The following is a 23,732-nucleotide window of genomic DNA, read 5'->3' as shown; positions in this document are numbered from 1 at the left end:
ATACAGTTGTTGAGTGAGAGGGAACAAAAGGGTTGGATTCAGAATGGTAATGAGGACAGGGTCACAGTTGTAAGCAGGCAGCTTACTGTAAGGGTGACCCACTGGGACAAAAAGGAGAAGTACATATTTGAGTTTTCTGGATAACTGGAAAACAAGAGCTATGCATGCTTTCTACCACAATGATTGTCTAATAATGCCAAAAGGGTGATAATGTTGTCAGAGAGGTGAATATAACATAAAAGGGCATTAAGGGAATAAATATGTATAAGAGAAATAGAGGGGAACATTATGACAGTAGTTTTAGAATAAATACAGAATGGTCCATGATAGTGCAGAATGTGAAAAAGACTAACTTATGGAGTTCTTGGTATCAGACTGTTATGGCAAAACTGCCATAGGTAGTAATACAGCTTCTTCTCTGAGTGATAATAATTAATTCGCAAGCACCTATAACTCTCAACTGTCCGGAGTTTTTCAGAATGTTCAAATTTTTGCCTCATATTTTCATCTGTTCTTCATAAAATTTGTGGTCTTCTGGCAACTCATTGAGGACTGAAGTCACTAAATAATGACAGACATTTGAGTTTCAGACTTCATATCTTTCAGAAAATGCCAGCTAACACAATGCCTTTTATTTCATCAGCTTTCTAAATTTATATGAGCAATATTTAACATTTGTCCCTATTTTTGGGCCGTTGTCCCACTATTATGTTTGGTTTTGTCCAGATTTCTTGTGCTAAGAGGATGAGAGGTATGTGAAGCACTTCACGTCCGCACTCTTAATATCTCCAAAGATGCCTGTTACATATAATGCAGCAGAGCAGCTCAAAGCTAGTGTTTTTTGCAGGGCAACAAACTCCCATATCCCTACCATCCACTGAAGTTATCAGTTCCATGGCTACACAACATTCACTAAAAAAAATCTCAGATTTCTGAATCTTCTGAATTTAATGACACATTATTAGAGGAGTGTCTTCTCTCTAGATGCAGACAAATGGCATTTCAGTGTGAAACTTCAAGCAATTAGCTATTATTTCTCAATAAAGTGTACTCATGGGTCTTGGATCCTGGATTATAAGGGTGCTTGAATGCTTCAGATTCCTGATTCTGAAAAAAAAATAAAGTTGCCGGGGGAGGGGCATTAAGAGTCTCTGTGTCTGAAGAAAAGTTGATCAAATATCTATAATTCTCTTCAGGGATGCCCAAGCTTAGAGAATGAAGAAATGGTGTTGTGGGAATCTCAGATCCTGGATTCTGGTTGCCTAAGATCCTTGTCTCTGATGAAATGGTGTTCATGGATCTTCAAGTTCAGCTGTGAAGAAATTGTACCTGTGGAGCCTTACATCCTTGACTTTGAACCGAGTCTGCTTCATGGGTGGGGGATCATAAGAACTATTTCTCTAAGAGGAAGAGCCTTATATCCTTGATTCTGATGAAAGGGTGATTGGGAGTCTTATTCCTGAATGAAGAAAGTGTGCTTTAGGGCTTCAGGTCCCTAACTGCAGTTGACATATAGTCTGTGTTTACTTTAGATACTGTTACACCATTGATATGTTTACGTCGTATTCCCTTAATCCAGCTTGATTTTAGGAAATCTTAGGTACCTAATGATTCATAACTTTACAGTGTCACAGAACTGACATCTTACAAATAACCAGCTACTTATCATGATATATTTCATGACACAACAGCTTTGGAAAATAATTGAAAGCATTGTTCTCTGTTAAGTAACTCACATTTCTCATCAGATAGTGGTCTTACAGGGGACCCACAAATGAAAACCGAAATCTCAGAAGATAAAAACCAAGGAGATGAAACCAAATAGATGGTAATACCGGAGACAAACACACTAACTTTAAGCGAATAAACCTTTTATTATACAACCCCCCCCCCATTAATATTAAAAAATGTGCATGCTGATTGGTCAGCGTGCACGTTGTAAATCAGAGTTATAGTAATGGAAAACGGTCCGGTCGCCCGGACTTTTTCCATTACTATAACTCTTTTTTTACAGCAACGGAGAACGCAAGATCTCCGTTGCTTCACACTGTCTTGCTATGTTAAACAAGTTTAACATAGCGAGACAGCTTTAAAAAAAGCAACAGAGATTCTCCGTTGCTTTTTTAAAGCTGTCTCGCTATGTTAAACGAGTTTAACATAGCGAGACAGTTTGTGAAAAGCAACAGAGATCTTGCTTTCTCCGTTGCTTTTTTTAAAGCTGTCTCGCTGTTAAACCCATTTAACACAGCGAAAACAGTTTGTAAAAAGCAATGGAGATCTTGCTTTCTCCGTTGCTTTTGCCCACAGTTCTGATGTACTGCGTAGGCATACGCATGCGCAGTACATCAGAACTGCCGCAGAATACCAGACAGCTGCAGAAGGGTGGCAAGGAGGCATTATACAATGCCATTATTTAAGAAAAGTAATTATTTTTTTTCTTAAATAATGTCATTGTATAATATAATAACCACTTCTGGGTGTGGGTAATGCTGGATTTACCCACGGTTGGCTTTGTTTGGCCACTCGGGCTTCGCCCTCGTGACCAAACCACGCCAACCGTGGATAAATCCAGCATTACCCACACCCAGGCGTGGGTTATTGCTATAATACGTTTTGTGTCACAAAGACTTTGTTGATTTAGAAATCTCAGAAGAGTTGGTTATGTTGAGGGACTAAAATGTGCTCACAGGACATTTGACACAGAGTTTGGAATGTGTGACTTGCTTCTAAAAAATGAAGGTATGCCAGGCAAGTAATGAGACTGTGAGGGTTGAATGCAGCTGTAACATTATACATTGTAGCAACTAAGCACTCAAAACCAACATGGGAAATTCATGTATTAGACTAGCATCTAGAGGATGTACTTAATACAGAAAATGGCTGAACTTAAAGGCATTCATAGGATTTGTTCACACTTTGTTGGGGTAATAGTAGGAGCCCTGGCCAAAGATGTGGAAGATTTGTCAGTCAAGGAGGAGACAGACTAGCTATCAGATTAAACATGATAGAAAAAACGAAGACTTATTGCCTTTCAAGTTTCTCTTTTTATCCTGATTTTGGTTCATGACTACTTGTAGTCAAAGTAAACTTTATTGTCGATCAGATATACACAGCAGTGCAAGCTGAACAAAATTACGTTGCTTTGGTCCCCGTACAAGACATGACAATGAACACATAGTCTAATCACACATACAGTAATTAAAATATTAACAACACAATCATTTACCACAATTGGACAGGAAGACATTAGGCATTATTATAGATATTACAAGCCCATGACATTGCATTGTGATTGCTTAGAATTTTGTACTTCATCAGTTGTAGTTCGGTATATTGCGATGTTCATATGCACATGTTTGGAGTGGTGACTCACTCCTGACTATCGCACAGACTATTGAAGTGACAAACAGAAAAGGTAAAGAATGATTGTTAGTCTTTTCTTTCAGTAATGAATGTAAATATGCCTTTTGATGATAAATGTGCTACTATATGAAGAATACACAGGGTGAAGTATTTTAGTATGAATATCAGTGTGGTTCTGTGGTTTAAACAGAGAGAGGGAATGTTTAGATTGGAGGGGCACACAGAAACATGGCTTGAATTCACTATAGACATGTCAGGAACTTGGCAAGTGTTTAGAAACTGTTTAAATGCCAACAATTTATATATTTCTCATATTTCATATTCTCATATTTCACCCAACAAAATGTCCCACTCTAACTAGCATCCTTCCCCCTTATGCACCCAACAGAGCTCTCAGATCTAAAAACCAGAACTTAATTACTATTCATAAACCTAAACATCCTGCTTGTCCTTACATACCCAACAGAGCTCTCAGATCTGAAAATCAGAACTTAATTACTATCCATAAACCTAAACGTCCTGCTGGCCAACTTCTCCTATCTTTCTCACTAGGTAAAAAATGGAATTCCCTTCCCTCGACACTAAGAACCATACCAAGCTCAGAAAACTTCAAAACCCAACTATTCAAACACCTGTCCACTAAATGGAAATGTACCTGTCTTCACCCTACCTAATCAGAGGGGGTTCTCTCTCTGGTTCCCAAGCTGTACAACTCTCATAGTTATCATCCTATGAGCCTAACGAAGCTCTCAACAATTTCTATAGCTTCTCTCCAAGCTCTCAACAATGCCTACAGCTACCCTCACACAGCCCAACCTTGTAAATATTGTAAATAGCATTCTACTGTTGATGTGTGTATGTAAAGCATATTTACATTTTCTTATATGTAAACTGTTTTCCTCAAATGAAACTGTATGATCCCTACCTTCAAACTTAATGAATTTGTTAACTATGCATGATATTGAATGCATTCATGAGTAACTATTCTACATAATATTATCTTTAATATTAACTGTCAGTTGTATCTAAATTGTACAATGCATCTTGGAGCTTTTCTCCCCGGGCCTCCACTGAAAATGGGTCAATTCTGCCCAGTGGACTTCCCCTGTAATCAAACTGCAAATAAATAAATAATAAAATTTAGTTGTGCCATGTATATAACGCATAATGTGAAGTTGGTCTCTGTGAATTCCCTGACATTCTCCACCAGTGAATCATGGGGATTTCAACAGCCATTTCACCCATATGACACAGTTAGCATTTTGAGCTCAAAACATGCTGTGAGTTCAGTGTTGTGCTTTATTTTCTATAGTAGGATAGTGTTAATGCCTTTGCCTGTACTGCAGAATGCATCTGTTTGTACTCACAACTGTTGATTTTAAACATCTTTTGCACGAAAGCCTGTTGGTAAACAAAAAGTGGAATTAACAGAGAGAAAAGAATCTTTTGGTAACAGATGGCTTTTAATTCTGCTGCATTCTGTATGCCTTTCTGAATTCTGACTGAGAAAGCCTTTGCTAATTGCTTTTTACCCTTACCTGTTTTTTTTTTTTTTTAAGTTTGTCACAAGAAGAAAACCAAGTTGGGGACAATAATACATTACTAGCCATTTTATTTTCTGTATTTTACACCTTAAAACAAATATTACTACTATGGGAGGTTGGCATAATGGTTAAGGTGTTTACCTTACAAGCATAAGGTGCAGGGTTTGATTCTCACATGGGGTAATTGGCTAGGCTGAAAATGGCCTACAAGGGCAGTTAGCCTAGTACTAATCTATGAACCTATGAACTACACAACAGAAAATGACAGTGTCTTGAAATGTAATGACTAAAAAGGCAGTGCTGGGATGTCTGTGATGGTTTGGGCGTTGTCTCCTCCTCCATCTCAAGTGCATAGTTTATTCATAAAAAAGTGATAGACTGCAATGTGTTGTCCAGAGCAACGGGTTACTCTGCCCTCATTTTCAGGGTTCTAAAAATACATTATTATCGTAGCACCTTGCTAAGTGATTGTTTCTCATCCTTTATTTTAGTTCTTAGCACATGGACAGTGTTTATATTTGTAGATACTAAGTTTTCTTTAGGCTGGTGCTGCCAGTCAGTATATGCTTCAGGTCATCTGCTTTTACGAGATGCCCCTTGTTTTGTGGCTGAGAATGTCTAGTAAAACTTTCTTCTGCATTTGTTCATGTTATCATTTTAACCAAAATGTTACTATAAAAGTAGATTGGAGTGGTAATCGTTTTTTAACTATAATTAGTGTCTCATCTTTGTACTGCATTTAGATTGTGTGTTTGTCTGTGCATGTTTGCATTTGTCTTCCATAGGCAGAATTTAAACTGGCAAAGCAGGATTTAAAAAAGGCAGGTTTTCTATGAAAGAAGACAGCTTTCCCAACAGGGGTATTGCTATAAATCTTTAAGGTGACAAATAAAGATGTTTAATGTAAAAGCTCTGAGTGCTCATACAAAACCTATTGTGGTTAATCTGTCAGCAGCTAGTATGACTGAATGGTTTATCAAATACCTGGATTAATATATTCTACAAGAATCAATGTATTGTGTGATGTACGTAGAGAAGAAACTAAAAAGGAGATTGTGCCTTGGAGCTTTTCTGCAGCAGTGACTGTAAGAAACAGACACTCTCTATGGATGTAGTCAGGAGTTTCTGTACGGTTATTTTGACCATTTTGTCACTTGATATAATGATACACTTTTTTAATAGCACAGATGTAAATCTGGTACAGATGCCCCTGAGGATGACACAAGTGTGGAAAAGGTTTTAATGCTTTTACTGTACATCTATGGAAGTCATCTTATCCAGAAATGTTCTGATATGAACAACTGCATTTTACAGAGTAGCTGCATAGAAATGCAAATGTGACATAAGGGGACAGAACTGGGGATGTTAATGTAGAATGAAATCAGGCTGAGTTGGTTGAAAGACATCTGGTTCCTTAACCTGATCCATCCTTTTGACTGCAGAGCATAGAGTAATCGGACTAATATCAAGTTTTCTTTGATTTGAAATGTCTTGAGCAATGTCCTTCAGGTCTGTTAAATCTAAATAAGACCTTGCCATGTCATATTGTTATCAGACTTTATTTATTTATTTGCATCGTATCGCTCTCTCTCTCTTTCTTTTTGGAAAACACAAATATTGCCTTACGCTTGTATGGAGGGCTCCTTAATTCCTGCTTGTCCCTGTACATCTCCCACTGCAGTATTTCATGTATTCATTGTTTTAAGATCACTGTGGTAAATGGGAAGAAATAAAAAAAAATATTTCTGCTATTTGTTCTGCCCAAGAATAATTTTGCTTATTATGTTATGTCAAACATAAAGAAGGGTGACCATCTTTTGTGTTTGTCACTTCATAGGCCCTAACTGTATTTATTTCTGTAAAAATATGCACAAATAGTAAATTATGGAAAAGGCCTCTAAAAGACCATTTGCAAACATTTGAATCATGTTTTTCTTCACTAGACACACACACACACACAAAATGCCTTTAGATGATAAAATATTTTTAGGCATGTGGTATCCATTTATGTTTTATTTGATTCTGTCTCTCTCTTATCTTTGAAACATATTATGTGTGTGTGTGTTTGTGCGTGTGTGTGTGTGTGTGTGTGTGTGTGTGTGTGTGTGTGTGTGTGTGTGTGTGTGCTTTTCTTTCCAAATCATTACTTTATAATTCTTGGATTATCACAATCCATTGTCTTGTATTGTAAATGTTCTATATTTCAAAATCATTTTCTTTGCATTTTCTAGTTACGCTACATAACCTGTTTGCAGAAAAAAGTCTGTGTATTCAGCTGTAATTATATGTTATGCTTACATCCTGTGTGAGTATTTAGTTGATTAACTGCTTTTTTGATTGTCACTGTCTACATTATACTAATTTTTAAATCTGATAAATCGCGTGGATCAGGACAGCATGTGTACATATTGTTGATTATTAGTTACCTGAACAGCCAGAAATCTGATCACTTTTTACCAACCTAGTAATGATATAGTATCAGCTTATGCAAACAAAAGGTAATGCTAGTTCTGTAGTGTATAGGAATTCATTTTTTCTTTATTATGAAAGCTGTGACAGAGCATTTATGTGATTTCATAAGTAGGAAAAATACACATTTTGAGACTGTATGAATGTCTGTCTGGTGGGATCAAAAGTTTAATGTCTTCAGCAGTTTAAGACAATTGAATTAGAATTTGTGGCCCTGTGAGGGCTTTGCCACTGTTACTGTCATGAACAGTTTCAGTGCGCACTGCTATAACATTATTAGTTCCACCTATTTTTCCTACACAGATGGTGTTGCTGTTTCTCATTGTGCTGAAAATATTTCCCAACATTTGACAACACAAGGAGTAAATGACAAATGCTGGCAAATCAGTCTGAAGGAGCCTGATGTCCAGTGCAGACTGTTACCTGCTGTACTGTTTTGAGTTCTGGAGTTATCGCTTATTTAATCGCTGTGCTGTGATAACAAAACACAATACCTAGTTTATTTAAAAAATGAAAAAAGAAAATGACTAAACAACTGCATGGCAGCATTTGTAATAGGGCAGGGAGGAAAGAGCTAGTCGCATTACCTGGTCCCAGCTTTAAACTTTACTTGTTTTTAATCTGTGTATTTGTTAATTGCTTATCTCATTTTCCTTCACCGATCCTTTTCAGACAATATATGGGCCAGGAGGTTGTGGGTAAATGTATATTTTGGTACTTTAAAGTAACTAATCAGACAGGCATGGTTTTTGTGAAGGTGGGAGGAAACTGGCGTGTTCAGAGATGACCTACACAAACAAATGGAAAATATGCAAACTTCAGTCAGACAGCGACCAGAAGGTATAGCTGAACTCTGGACCTGTGAGGAAATGGTCTTAACTACTGAGTTTCCAATTCAGTTCATTTGAAATAATGTGTTTTTTTGTGAAGACATGCTTTATCCATGTTATGAAGGTGGAACTGTATAAAACTGCAGCAGTGAGTGGTGATGCTTTCTATCATTTAAAAAGCAAAACACTGCAAACAGGTGCTTCTAGCAAGAAAAGAAACGCTTAAAGGTAATTCTTTGGATGTGTCTTTTGCTGTTGTCACCATAGATTAAATCAGCGGATGTTCAAGTGTCATTGTTGTCATCTTTCATGCCAAAATGACATTGTGGCCCATAGCAATACTCAATGGCACATGAAAAGGGATGTTGTGCTTCAAGTGTTAAACTGCAGATGCCATCAAGTTTTAGTTAGACAACACTATAAAGGTGAATTATTGTAATAGTAAAAAAGACAATACAAGAAATTGGAATCATGAAGCCGACATGTCTAGGCACTAGCTAAGTCAGCGCAGACAGCTGTTAACATTTTCTCTGCTGCATATGGTCTGTCAAAGGAAGTTTTCAGAGCAGCTTCTCAGCACTTTATAATATCTAATTCGTGTCAAAGTGGAAAAGGGGTTGAGGATGGATGGATGGTGAACTGACATTTGTGTCAGGGGGATATTTGTCTTAGCCATTATTGTATTGTATCGTTAGGCTTGGTTTTTCTTTAGTATAAAATTAAAAATATGAACAGGGAGGCTGCAACCAAACCTTTATGGATTTCCTCTAATAGTCATATGAATTTGAAGTAGGGTCTCTCAGTTCTCCTCCTATTTGACAGAATTTCTGGTGTCTCAGTAGGATAAATGTTTTCTAGTTTTTGCACGGTTGTTAGGAGACTGGAGCGCAGCTTTAGATTACATGGTGACTCAATTGACATTTTATTTGAAAGAAAGTGTGGCATTCTTTGAATGCAGCATGACTTCTGTTCAAGTGTTCCTTTACATTGCAAGTGTTCATTTTTCCTCTCTTCAGCAGCAGTGGTAGTGACTGATTTCCACAGCGGGTGACTTTCGTTTTGTTTGCACATGGGAAAGAAGTTTACAGTGTTGCCACAGCTGCAGGTTACACATGGCATTCTAAGACCATGACATGAAACTACTACTTCTGATCAATTTTATTTAACAGATATTTTCTTTTCCCGGGGTGAAAGGCCATTGCATTCAAGAGAGAACGCAGTTTTTGTTATCATTTTTCAAGGTGAGGGTAGGTTGCAAAACAATGTGCCAGACAAACTCTGTCTTCCTTTTAGTGCTGCACAATACATTCAAATTGTTCACTAATGCACATCAGAAGACCTTTGTGTGAATCCACACCTCCACTTCCTCTGACCTTAATTAATAACTCGTAAACTTAATTCCTTGAGAGAAGCCCTGGAAATGAATGACCCTAAAATTAGTTTATCACTTCTCAAAAATACAGCTGTTTTAAAGACACTTCTGGGCTGACGAGTGAGATCCTTTTCGGCTGCAATTTTTAAAAGATTAATTAAATGGACTTTCCCAGTTACCAAATGTCAATAAATAAGTAAATGTCAATAAATGTAAATGACCATAGAGTAAGACCTCGGTCTGGGATTCTTTTGCATCTCCATTTAGCAATGCCTACATTAAATTGTATTTTAGTTGCTGAGGTAATTGTGCTGATTTTCTTGGTTGATGAGTCGTAGCACACATCATTTGTTTTCTCAATGCTCTCAAATTAACATCCAGTTCTAAAATGGTCATCTGTCCAAATCTCTTTGGAGCAGAAAACAGTCTTCTACGTAGGCATGTAGCATCAAGAATTCAAATAAAACAGGGCAGCAAATGCAACTAGAAGAATGGAATGCCAGAGGGTGGGGGTAAAGTGCAAGGGTTGAACCTTTCTGTCAAAACAGAGTATGCATTGCTAAGGAGACGGATTGTGCAGACTGCATTTAAAATCAGTAAGACCCAGATCAGGGTGTTTTGTAAGTTCAGTTAGCAGCTTTCTAAGGAAAGGAAAGTGAGCACATCAGATATACATAAATATGCTCACATACCTGTGTAATTTTTCTAATGAGAAATCAGGTGCATTGCTTTTTCAGTCTTGTATTCTTCTCTGTATTAGTACATTGGAAGCTTAGCAGCTAATGTTCCAGAGATTTTGATTTGCTTGTTAGTTCTCTTTTTGTTTGCAGATTTGAGATTTACATATACAAATCTAAGGAAATATTAGCCATCTGGGAACAATAAAATTATTGTGGGACTGATTTTATGAGCTATGCTGCAGTGAGTTAACTGAAATTAAGTTGTTGTGCTATATTGCACAACTTTATGTAGCTTGTTCATACCTCTTTCTGTTTAATATTATCCAGCACTTTATAAAGCCACACTAAACTATGATACAATAGCTTGCCTTCACTGGAATTTTTCTGGTTTAATAGCAAATGTATGTTGCTATTAATTCAGGATTTTACTGTACGGCTGGAGTGCTTTTGTCTTTGTTTAAATCGTATGTTGAAGTCTTCAGCCAGTTGTTTTCTTCTTCAGTTATATGAAGGTGATTTATGAGCCAGTGAAAATTTTATCCATATGCAGTTACACATTTACATTGTTTTGCAGCTGCAGGTATCCATGTAGGTACATGAGCTAAAACCTCAGTTAACATATTCAGCCTTGAAAAAAGTGATTTGATTTTGTAGACAGCTGCCAAGCAACTCCTGAAAATACAAGGGTTGTGGCCATCTGTCACTGCACCTGCAGTGTTTGCTTTGTGTAGGCATTCCCATGGTTATGTGGTCAACTTGTAGAAAGTTAAACCCTATTGCAGGGTCTGGGTTTTTAAATGTTGAAGCCATAGCAAATGAGATCTTATCATGCTGCAAAAATTCCTTATTTTGTACGTACCCTGTAAACGTGTTTAACGCTTGGTATATTGTACAAGGCTCAGGGATACTACTTATTTATTTTGTTAGCCAGGTAGACCCACTAATTACAACTGCTTCTTTTCAGGGACGATATGGGCAGATGAAGAGTGAAGGGTTCAAACCCATGTTCTTTTTCATGTCTTTTTAGCCTAGGTGTTCTCAGACAGCATAATAAAGTCATAAAATTACTAAAAGATGTTTTGAGAAAGCAGTATGAACAGAGGGCTGAAAACCTGCCTTTGGAATGTTCAGAAATACCTCATGAAATGTAACTCAAATTCATCCATGGTTTCTTTGTGATTTCATGATATGCAGTGTAACCTGAATTGACATTGGAGTTATATTTCTTTTTGCGTGTTTCTTACAGTGTAATGTCTTATTTACCCACACTAAGAATAAATGGAATTGCTACTTCCTTTGCACACTTGCTGAAATGTTTCACAAAACTCATTATGAAGTCTGCAGTAGAGGACAATTTACTATTATCACATTAACTGAAATTATGTTTGTGCTTTATCCTTTCAATGCTGAATATATAGACGTACTGGGTAAATGCTGTTGTGTTAGAAACGTTTTTTTTTCTCTTTCATTGATTAGCTTTACAGTTGTAAAACTAAGTTCTGTTGATACCATACAATGTAAATCAATATCTAAACCTATCAAACTGTCAAAGCTTGAAACAAATTACACAAATTACATCTAAGTATCTTTTTCTATATGCTGAAATAAATTAACTTACAGGTTCTTCATAGTGAAAGTCGTTCTTTCATGTTATCTTATCATCTGGACCAACACACTGTCGTTTATGGCAAGTAAATTCTAGTCACTGATCCAAACACACTGGGAATCTCATCTCCTCCTGTGTAACAAGGATTGTGCAAGAATCATTTTTAGGAACATAGTGATCACATATATCCTGACATCTGTCACAAACTTTGAAAGAGCTTGCAGAAAGCACTAGATTTTTGCAGCCACTTATTTTCTAAATTTTAAGAATAAATTTCCATTGTCAAACTGTGAGGTACTTTCATAGTAAAGACAAAAAACTGGCAGTGGATTCAGATAAGTCGGTAAACCCAAAGCCGTAGCAGGTAGTCGCTGTTGCTGTTTTAGTGATTAGTACTGCAACTGTAATAAAGCTGGCAACACACAAATTGTGATTAATCAGTCATGGTATGAGATGCAGTTCATATTCACAGTTTATCATCAATTACACATTTTTTGTGCAAGATTTTTTTTTCATGGAAATTTTAATTTATATTCCTGTTGCTCCTAAAGCTAGGGGAAAAATAGCTAAATGGGTACTTAATTTCATTTCCCAAGCAAAGCATTTTCTTTTCCATACCAAACATTTCAATTCAAACTGTTAAGTTATGTGAAAATGCAGTGGGAGTCATAGCAGGTCATGCAGAGTAAGGTCTTTAATATATCTCCTAGTTAAATGCCAAATGCGTTAAATATTTGAGAAGGTTTATAAATCATCTGTACATAGGTATGATTATAATAACAAAATGTGAGGGGCAATTCAAAATTTATTTTAAGAAATATGAAGTTATGTATTTACCAAAATTATGTAGTACCTGCATACTCATATAACAAAGCTTATTTTTTTTCATAACAGTGTATAGGATGTTACTGTAATAGTCTAATGAAAGAATTGTGCATACTTGAATCAATAACCAGTATGCTTTAGACAGGCATCCTGAAATGAATGATATAATGTTAAACGTAAATTTGAATTATTGTGTCTGAAGGAGTCAAGTCTTGCATTTGAAGAATGCAAACAGAATAAGAATATGTTAAAAAGAAAACACAGACTTTCTTAATAGAAGGTCTGCAGAAGAAATCACAAGTAATACTGAAACAAATTGCAGTAGTACGTCATAGTGTTTGAGTTCCTCAGGTGCTAAATTTTCATCTGTCCCTCCCAGCACACACACTCACACGCGTTAACCAGAATAAATTTAGCTGGACATTTCATGATACAGAAGTCAAGGCATCCTAGTTTAGATTTCAAATGCATCAGCGTCTGAAGGGTTAAATGCATTGTTTAGCTGTTTAGCAGCAGAACAATGTTTGCAGCTTTGAAGACTCCTTTCTGCAGACTGCCTCCTCCCTTCCCACCCCCAGTTTCCAGTTTCTCTGTCTCTCCTCCTCCTCTACCTGCTAAGCTGTTTTCACTGAGTGCCTGCTCTCTCTTCCTTTGCTGTGATTTGATGCAGACCTACCAATCCCAAGCAATCCTGGACCTGTGGGACTGCATATGTAAAACCCTACTTCATATTAATAAGCTCCAATCGTAGCTTTAAGTCCTTGATTAGGAGAGTGCTAGAGCTTTTGGTCCCAACTGGCTGTGCCTATAGGCTTGTCACCAGGAGAACATTTGTGTTAATTGCACTGTGCTCTGACAGGGGAAACTTTGATTTATAGCTGGGGTACCCAAATAATGGTTGCCGAGCGCACATGGATTCGGTAGAACTTTGCCTTTCTGAGTCATTTTCCCTGCACTACGACGCAGAGTAGGTACCATTTTACAATTCCTCCCTTTTGAAACAGGTTGAGCAGCTGACTGGATCTGCTGTGACTGTTAGTATGTGTCTGTCCTGTGTGCATTGTGTTATGGTTGACAATCTGTGCTGGACAGCAGATTCCTTATCACACTCTCTTACTGCTTCAGTGTCTCCAGCTTTGTGACCGGTAAGTAAACAGCTGTGTGAAAGTCACTTCTTATTCAAGGCTCTCAAGTGGTCACCTAACAGACGTGCTTAATGAACTGCTCACATCTGCCTTTTACTTTGAAATGTCAAGGAGAAAGCATTTTTCCCAGTAGTAGATAACAGTGATTTATTTGTAGCTACTAGCATCCTGTCTTCATTGGACAGTACTAGTTTCAGACTAATATTTCAGCAAGTGTAATATATTGTTGTAATTTCTTTAATGACCTTGTTAATTGCTTCATTTGGGTGGGCATGTAGCAAACTGTACTTTTAGCAGTTGTTTTATTAATTATCTTTTATTTTGTTTAGTAATCGCAAGCTGTCACTGGACTTCACTTGTGTTAATTCTTAACTTTCAAGTGCAAATCCTTTCATTTTTATGCTGTTTAACTTTCATATAACCAGTAGGCAAAAAGTAACTTTGTGATATAATGACATCCTGAGGCAGTGTCTGTGTGTATGTGTGTGTGTGTGTGTGTGTGTGTGTGTGTGTGTGTGTGTGTGTGTGTGTGTGTGCGCTCGCATGTTTGCTTTGGTTGATAAGGAATGAGAGATCTAATTAATTTGAAGTTCTGACCAGAGTATAAAGCTTGCACGTCGGATGTTAAAATATGTTTGTGTGTATGCAGAGGTGTGTGTGTGTGTGTGTGTGTGTGTGTGTGTGTGTGTGTGTATATATATATATATATATATATATATATATATATATATATATATATATATATATATATGCATCTGCAGACATACATACTGATATACATGCATAACTATAAAGTTGTGTAAAAAATGCCACCAGTATGTTGTCTATCTTGCTTAGTTTTGTACAAGATCAAAATATGCAACCTTATTAAAGTAATTTGTAGAAAGAGCTAGAATGTTGCTGGCTGTTTTGCAGATGATAAAGCACACTGGTGTGTTTTTGGCAAGTTCTTTTGATTTTAACCTGCTGACTCCTGAATGTGATAATGTGTTGGCATTTTTATTACAACCATGGCTATTTACTGAAGAGCTCTGATGGTTACCCCTAGAGAGAAGTCCTATTTCATTGCTGACCTCCTATTGTATTCATACTATCTGCTAGGTATCCCGAGCGTTAGCATATTTCTTTGCGACATTTTGCCACAAAACCTAAGGTATCAAAATGATACATTAGAGTTATTCCAGGAAAATGGGAGTTTCGGTGTAAGTGACCTGTAAGAGGGTAAGAAATAGGAAATACAAGAATGTGAGTATGCAAATGGCCGAAAAAATCACAGGTACCTACTGTGGGTTAGAAAATGAGTGTGCATAAAAGGAAAGTGTTTACTTTGAACTACAGTTCGTAGGTGTGCGTTCATAAAACTTTCTGGTAGTCGCAGTTTACATTGGCAAGGTGAAACCTTTTTTTCCCCCTCCACACCATGTGCCTTCAAGCCGTCACCAGTGTAGTGACCTCATTTGGAAGTTTCTATGTAGATTGTAGCTATTCATTGCACTGTTGATGTTTGCAAGGAGAGGTTCTTTCTTTCCTTTTTCAAATTGGCTTTGTTAATTTTACCTTCCTCTGACTGATTTGCATGATTGGTCCAGATAAGCTTCTTAATTGTAGATGCATTTAAATGAAATCTGTGCATGTCTGCCCCCCCCTCCCCCCCACACACACACAAGTCTATACAGGGCAGGAATCATTAATTTATTGTTGACTGCACTGAATAACTTAAGCCTACAGAGAACATTTTAAGAAAAAAGTATACATATTTTATTATGAATATAAGGAAGGATATTGACACCATTCTTTATATAGCTTTGAGATAAATTGTACATACGCAGAAATGCAGACAAGGATTCTGCAATTATGTGTATGCATTTGAAGTGAGCATTAATGTTTAAAATTATTGCTGTTACAAATGTAGTTAGCGGTCGACTTTTTTAATAAACACGCTGAAGATTTCAAACCATGTTTATTAGTTTTTTTCTTTAAAACCCATGGCAGCAAAAGTATTAATTCTTATTGATGGGATTTATTTTGTGCCATTCCCTTTAATGCATTCGGTAATACATTTAATGGTCACCAACATGCACCTCTGAACTGTGCCATGCTTTCCTGTTTGTATTAAATCTGTTTCTAATATCTGGTTAAAGACAAAGTCAGCTAGAGCATTGGACACTGAGTGGTAGACTGTTTTAACAGTTGTCACAGCCGTGAACCTTAAAAAGGGAAATGTAGTCTTAAGAAAAATAAATGCAGATATTTGATCCAGTCCAATAGCCATCGACTGTACCATACTGATAAAAGTTAAATTTGATATATGTGGGTGATTTGCAGTTGTGTTGTAGTGGAACTAAATGTTTCACAGGAAACTGGGGGAAAGTGTGCAGATGGGAAAAAGTAACTGCTTGTAAATTTGTCAAGAAATTAAGTTTTCAGAAATAGAAATGTTTTGCTGTAGAATTCAAAAGAGACAGAACAAAAAGGTGAGAGTTGGAAAGTGTTGTATGTCGGTTTACTGCCCTTCTCCTGCTGCGGATTACACGGCTTCAAATTTCTATAGGATATAAGCATATCTACAAAATAAAATACAGCATTAATTTCTCACCGGTGGAAAAAGCTGGCTTGTCCTATTTTCCCAAACAGGTGCATGTTTCAGACACTTCAGAATTTAGTTCCTAGAAGAGAAAGGTATATTGCTGTTCACATGTTTGAAAAGTAAATTATGTTTCACCAGTGCTGGTTGGTTCAAGTGGTGGCGAGTTTTGAGGAAACCACCATCATTGATATAAAGTCAATTAATATGAGCTGGTTATAAAAGAAAAAAATACTTATCTAACCCTGAACAAGTTCTGCATTGCAGCTTGTTTTTAATTAAAACATTTGTGTAATTTTAATGTTTACTGTATGAAAGAACATGGGTTTCTATGACTCATGCCATATTTACCAGCACTGAGCTGCCTTTTCCTGATGGTTGCTCATTTTAATGTGTTTATTGCTGCCCTCCTTTATTTACAGAGCCTGGTGTGTTACAGTATTAATTAACCCATGTTATTAGCAAAGCCCTTGTGAATAGCCATCTCTTCTACTGACTGCCTTCCTTCCCCACCCCTGTTACATTTAAAGGCACAGCTGTCCTGTCCCCACTCAGCTCTCTTTATCTTCTCAAAGCTTTTGTTGCTTTGCTGTGTCAACAGTCAAGACATTTATCATGACTGAGTTCAGTTTATTTTGCTTTCTGTATTATAAACAAGATGAGATGTATACATACCCATACAGGTTAAACATAAAAGGCGCATGGCTTGTCATTTTTGGAGTATTTATAGTATCTTTAGTATCAGAAAGGAAAGTCCTTTCTGCCTAATAACAACATGCTTAACTTACTAAAGACTACAGTAAGCAGTACACCACCATTCCTTATTTTAAAAGTTGCTGTAACCAAAACAATTACTTTTTAGAAGTACTTGCTAGTACATTGTTTTTTTATTGTCAAAGTCCTTTTAGATCAGGTGAAATCATACAGCATTTCAGTAATATGAGTATATAGTTTTGCTGTGGTTGTTAATGTACTGCAGTGGTGTTTTATTTAATGATGGGTATATGTGCAGGAATTAGCTGGAAAGGCACATGCTGTAACCAATCTGAAAGATGTGATGCGGGATAAGCTGAGAAATGAACAAATTAAGCTACTTCAGAAAGGGAAGGTAATCAAGGTTAGCCTTATTTTTGCATTTCATTAAAGGAAATGAAATCAGATAGTGTGATGGTGAAAATGCTGAACCTAGAATCTGGTGCTCTTTTTTTGTCATTTTGGTGGGGTTACATACTTCAGTGTGAATATTGGCTTTTAAACTATCCCTTTGCTGGATTCTCAACATAAGCATATATTTCAGAGGGGTGTTTCAATAATTCTGTTTTTTGATTTTTGTCATTTTGGTGGGGTTGCATACTTCAGTGTGAATATTGGCTTTTAAACTATCCCTTTGCTGGATTCTCAACATAAGCATATATTTCAGAGGGGTGTTTCAATAATTCTGTTTTTTTATTTTATTATTTTTTAATAATCATTATGGACAAAAGGGGGAAAAGATACTTTTCTGCTATTTTAAAGCAAATGCATTAACCAGTCTTCTGAGGTATATTCACTAAGAATTAGAGCAAACAAGATATATTAATAATTCATTCATTGTACTTTTTTTTTGCATTTTCTTGGAAATCACATTAAACTATATTGATCACAAATTACTTGTGTTTCTTAAAAAATGCAATAATGTTAAAAATCCAAATATATGTATGTCTTCTGCCCGTCACTTAGCAGGATAATGTACACTCGCTGGAACTGTGTCATGTTTACAAGGAGGTCTTGAATGGGTGGGGGTGGAGAGGTCACAGCTTAAAATATGTTCCAGTTTTACTATTGCATTAAAAAGACAAGTTTGCAGTGAAGAAGCTCCTTCTTGCAGATGTCTTGTGATTTCAGGAGTGGTGTTGTCGGTGCTTGAAGTGACATTCCTGGCTTACCTTCACTGGGGAGGAAAGAAACAATCAAACCTTCATCTGTTGTTACTGCATGTAGTCTGGCAGAGAGAATGGGGGGGTGATGAAGGGGTTACTGAACTCTCTGGAGGAAATATGTGATTACGCCAGGCCAGTTTCTACAGTTTTTATCTCTTTTACATCCACTGGCCTTGTATTAAATTGTCATTGTCCTAAAGCGCACAAGAGAGAAATGAATTGCAGCTCTCGACGCATGTTGACAGTGAAATATTTCTCCTCTCTGTCTCCAATCATACTTTATGTGTGTGTTTGATAGTGCAGGGATGACACAGATAGTCTCTACAGCATGACATTCTGCTTATTATATCTTCCTTTACTCTTTACTCTATCAGACTCGGCTTTTAGATTGAAGAAAAATCTAATAAATTATTTCTGTACAGCACACACATACCATATAATTTTACTTGCTGCATCAATAAGTGAACATTCTAAATGCCATTTCTAGGAAAAAGTCAGTGTATAGCTTGCTTTGAGAACTTATTATAAATATTTAATTTTAAATATTATAATAAATATGTCGTTTATAGGTTTGATGAGGTATTCCAATGTATTTGCATTTTTTCACATACATTAGCAAGTTTGAACATTTACAGATGCTAAAGGGTGGATCTATATATGTACAACTTAGCGTAGAGCATGTTTTTTCAAACTTAAAATATATCCAGACTGTGCGAAAACCGCTAAGCAACAAACTATGACCTTAATTTAAAAAGGTGGAATTCAAACAAATTCATAGTTCAAAAGATAAAAATTGTAAATGGTTTTGAGTTGCATATAACCAAAATTTTGTTATGCATAAAAAAAAGACTGATTTTTGTAAATCATTCTAACAAGCTGTCATGAATTGGGAAAGAAGTGAGTTATGTGGCAAAAGAAGATAACGTAGAGGTGTGAGTTTTCTTAAAACTTACAGCTGATTTTGATTTGGATATGTTTTTATACCTCTTGGAAAGAGATGCAAGTCATTTTAGAAATGGTATAGGAGCAGGATGTTCTTGTAGTTTACGCGTTTATTAGGAAGCCAGCTAGTGACTTGTTTTGCCCACAAAGTGCCCACCTAGTCCTGCTGGAAATTTGTGCTTAGTATTTGAACATCTAGAGCTCTGGTAAGTAGAAATACAGCTCTGTAACAACCAGTAAGGGATTTTTTAGCTATTTAAGGCTGTCCCCATTTGCGTGCGTACTCTGCAACATTGAAGCATATTTTTTGTTTAAATCTTTTTATTGTCCTGTGTGTAGGAGTAATGCTGTTTGTTTTGTGTTTTCACACATGTACTGCACACAGAACCATATACAAGTGACTACATAAAGACATATGTTGTTTCCAGTTAAATCATGTACAACTCTTGTATTTTGTGAGATGTGATTTTTTTTGCATCCCATTGCATTTTTTTATTTGGCATTCCATTGTTAGTAATACAGATAAAAATAAATTGGCACCATTCTGTTTGTCACTTGATTAGGAAAGAGGATTGGCTAATGATGTGTGTGTGTGTGTGTGTGTGTGTGTGTGTGTGTGTGTGTGTGTGTGTGTGTGTGTAGATAGCAGTGTGCAAGTGCAAGTGCGCACACACCCCATGTATATGTATATAAATGCACATATGTATTAGATATGCATGAATACATACATGCACACATGACTGTATACGTTAATACATTAACATGTATGTGTTTCTATATCTGTTTATATGTATATATATATATATATATATATATATATATATATATATATATATACGCATGTATATATAAGTATGTGTGTGCACGCACGAGCGCATGTTTGAAAAAAAAAGATGTGTGCTCTGTGCGTGTGTGTGTGTGTGTATATCTCTATCTCTCTCTCTGTATATATATATATATAATATATATATATATATATATATATATATATATATATATATATATATATTTACATATTATACACATTTGTTTGTTTTTTCTTTTCTCTAAAATTCATTGTAAATATCATATCAAAAATAATTGTTTCTCCCTATCACTTCTGTATTGTTTTGCTTTATGTTTAAGGAAGTCATCTTTTGTTGTTGTTGTTGTGCTGTCCGCTGCGCAGCCTGTGGCAGCAGAGCATTGCAGACATGCAGTTGAAAGGCTGCATCTGCAGCATTTAATGGTAGGCGGGTATTTTTAGCAAAGTGTTGGGTCTGCTCCAAAAGCTCAGCTTTATTTCCTAGGATCATTGTATGTGCTATTCCACAAATGTATGTATAGTGTAGGCAAGACAAGTTGTGCAGGAAGTTTATTAAGCCAGAAAAATGCAGGCTGTCCAGCTGTGCTTTGGATAGGGACCAGTATCCTAGTTTTAGTAATTTATATCTGATCATAAAATGAAAACATTTCCTTTAGAGCAAGTGCTTGCTGATGCATTGTTAATAGTCATAATGCCTATGATGATATTTAAATTAGTTACACACCTAGTAGAGGTCGTAATTAAGACCAGCAGTCAAGATGCAAAGCCCAGAATTTCTTGCTCTTTAAGATGGGAGTTCATTGCTTCAGTCACTATGGCTTAATGTTACAGATACAGATACACAGAAAACATGCCCAGAAAAGATATAGACATGTTACATATTCTGAATGACAGTGTATTTTAATGCTTTTCTGTATTTATTTATGTAATTATTGTTAGCCGGGTGTGTGAGCTCGTCTTAGTATCCTTTTCAGTGATGACCTGAGTGCAGTGGTGGAGTCACCATGCTTGAGGGTTATTTTTAATTAGAAGTTGTTTCTTCGTAAACACTTGTTTGATACAGTGAATAGTATATTCACATAGTACATAAATCAAAGAATGGCACTGTTTTATTGTAGGTTACATTTGCTTAAGAGATATTTATAGGCATTTGGGGAACTATGTACAGAAAAAAAAAATCACAGTTACAAGAAATACAATATTTTTATTATGATTTACATAGTGGTTCACAAAGAAACAGATTTCATAGCATTAAATCTGTGTAGAGATAAATGTATTGGCAGTATACCTATAGCTTTCCAGTAAGTGTTACTTATGGGACCGATTTCCATAATGAATGCATTTTAGTACAGTATACTGCAGTGAGCTAGTCGCAATTAGTGTTTAGAAAGGCAAGCATATATTGTTATGTTAGTTTCATTTAATCCCAACATTTTTCACTTAAAATGTGTTACTGTGGTTTACCAAGTTAATAAATACAAAATAGCAAAGTATTAAAACAGATAAGTGGTGTGGTCCTTGTGTTTGTACTGTTTTAATACTGAATTTCTCGGTTTGAGATTCTTTAGTCTAACTAGAACAGTATTTATTTCCGTAGACAGAAGTAAATACTGTGGGAAGAAATAGCCAGGAAATTGTTATGGCTAGGCTTGTATAGGCCCTAGGGCCGATAGCCTACTACCAACCTATGAAGCTATGAACTGCAGGTAGTTTCATTCCATCAGATGTGTCATTCCTAGGTGCATATTTACCCCCAGAATGCATTACAGCAGGAATTAAGACAGACAACAACAAACATAAGTACATCTGAGCTGGTCCAAGAGACAGTACAGGCATTATATAAATGTGTCACTTTAGCTATGCAGGGTCACGAGTCCTTTCCTTAAACAACCGGACAAGCTGTCGCAGGATGTCCTGTGAACAACACTGAAACCTAATAAGATGATTAAATGATGCATAGTTATTTCTATAAAAAAACTCTGCTTGTATGTGCTTCTGCCCTGGTACTAAATGTATACCTTTGTAATCTAGAAAAGAGGTAAGCCAAAAAAAAAAAAAGAAGAAAGAAAAAAATATATATTCTCCAAGATCTCATCAATCAAATATTTCAGATTACTTGGAGTCTCTCTATTCTCTGGCATTACACAGTCTCATTCTGCATAGTGCTTGATAGAAGAGATTTGTAGGGAATGTATGAGACTGAGTGTTAAATTAATACTTTTTTTGTTTTAGCTGTTAATTTGTAATACCTGTAGTAAAGAAAGACCAATTATTCTAATAGTTGAGCGACAGTTGACTATGTTTGATATACTGTTTATGTGAAAAAAGCCTTATTTAGGTTTGGAAACAATTCCTTAATAGTCAATGCAAGAATATTTATTTCTGTATTCTTATTTTTTTATTGTTTTTCTTTAAAAACATTATGGAATCTGATTATCACATTGGCTACTTTTCAGTAATTTTCCACTTCATCGGTATCAAATACCATCTCAAAAATTTGCCTGTTTTGAAAACAAAACTGTGTTACTTTGTTAAAATTTGTCCCATATTAAATAATTCCTTTATATCTGTTAATTTCAGAAATATAGAAACATATATGCTTAAGGAGTAAAGAAAATTGTCTGATCGGGAGTTAAAAAAATCTTTGTCATTGTTTTCAGTTTTCTTTTTCTAAACCTGAACATTAGCATTGTTTTTCAGGTGCTGAGATCAAACACAGAAATTAGTGGACCTGGACAGTTTTAAACTGTATAATCATATGATTTCTAAGCAAAATGAATATGTTAAGACAAAAAGAAATGCTAGGTAACTAATTAGTGAAAACTGTGTTGCTGTTACAAACCATGCATTTCTGTGAGGTTGCTTTGGTCTGATGAATAATTGCAGCATTTTTACTTTGCCTAGCTGGTATAGCATTAGTAAGCACCCATCATTATGGCTGTAGCCCTTGAACTAAAGATGCTGTATCATAACATTGTAGGTTCTATATATGATTAATTCTCTGCAGTTTCCTGCTTCACTTCTCTCCCTTCCCCAAATCAGAAATGGCAGAGCACTGATCATTCTGCAGGTCCATAGTGAAAAATGTAACTGACGTGGTCGGTCAGATACATTTGTCTCAGCAGATGTAAAAACATACTAATGTAGCAACAGGAAAAGGTCTTCATTGCACACACAGTTCCCAGAATTTGCTTTCAAAGAAATGGATTTGGTTTAATTATACTGCATTAAGAGAAATAGTGACAACATTTGTGTTGCTGAAATGCACAGTTCACAAATAATTTTCGTGAAACTGCTATGGGGTAAAGGGAGAGTTCCGTGTTCTTGAGAAAGAGCTTGCAGATGTCTGGGTAGCTGAAGCTTTGTGCGTGCAAACGTATATATATATACATATATACGCACACACACACACACACACACACACACACACACACATATACACACACACACACACACATATATATATATATATGTGTGTGTGTGTGTGTGTGTGTATGTGTGTATGTATATATATATATATATATATATATATATATATATATATATATATATATAATGTATGTATGTGTGTGTATGTATATACACACATACATATATATATATGTATATGTATATATATATATATATATATATATATGTATATATGTA

The 23,732-nt window shown here is 35.9% G+C and overlaps 1 protein-coding gene across 5 annotated transcripts in view; it reads left to right on the top strand.

Annotated features, from left to right (window-relative positions):
- Window positions 1–23,732, top strand: part of ESRRG (estrogen related receptor gamma) — a 1,147,729-nt gene that overhangs the window by 675,865 nt on the left and 448,132 nt on the right. For 2 of the 5 annotated variants that reach the window (XM_044061385.1, XM_044061376.1), the window contains exon 1: window positions 13,449–13,656. The exons of 2 other annotated variants lie outside the window; for them this stretch is intronic. In XM_044061385.1, coding sequence (XP_043917320.1) covers window positions 13,601–13,656 — 56 coding nt within the window. In that variant the 5' untranslated portion in view covers window positions 13,449–13,600. Of the gene's footprint in view, window positions 1–13,448; window positions 13,657–13,745; window positions 13,835–23,732 lie in introns of those variants that run through there. One more of the 5 variants, XM_044061402.1, reaches the window with a different exon arrangement.

The sequence above is a fragment of the Protopterus annectens genome, chromosome 1.part0, assembly GCF_019279795.1.
Source record: "Protopterus annectens isolate FY-2018-M chromosome 1.part0, PAN1.0, whole genome shotgun sequence".
Lineage (NCBI taxonomy): Eukaryota > Metazoa > Chordata > Ceratodontiformes > Protopteridae > Protopterus > Protopterus annectens.
This window is presented reverse-complemented; position numbering and strand designations above follow the sequence as displayed.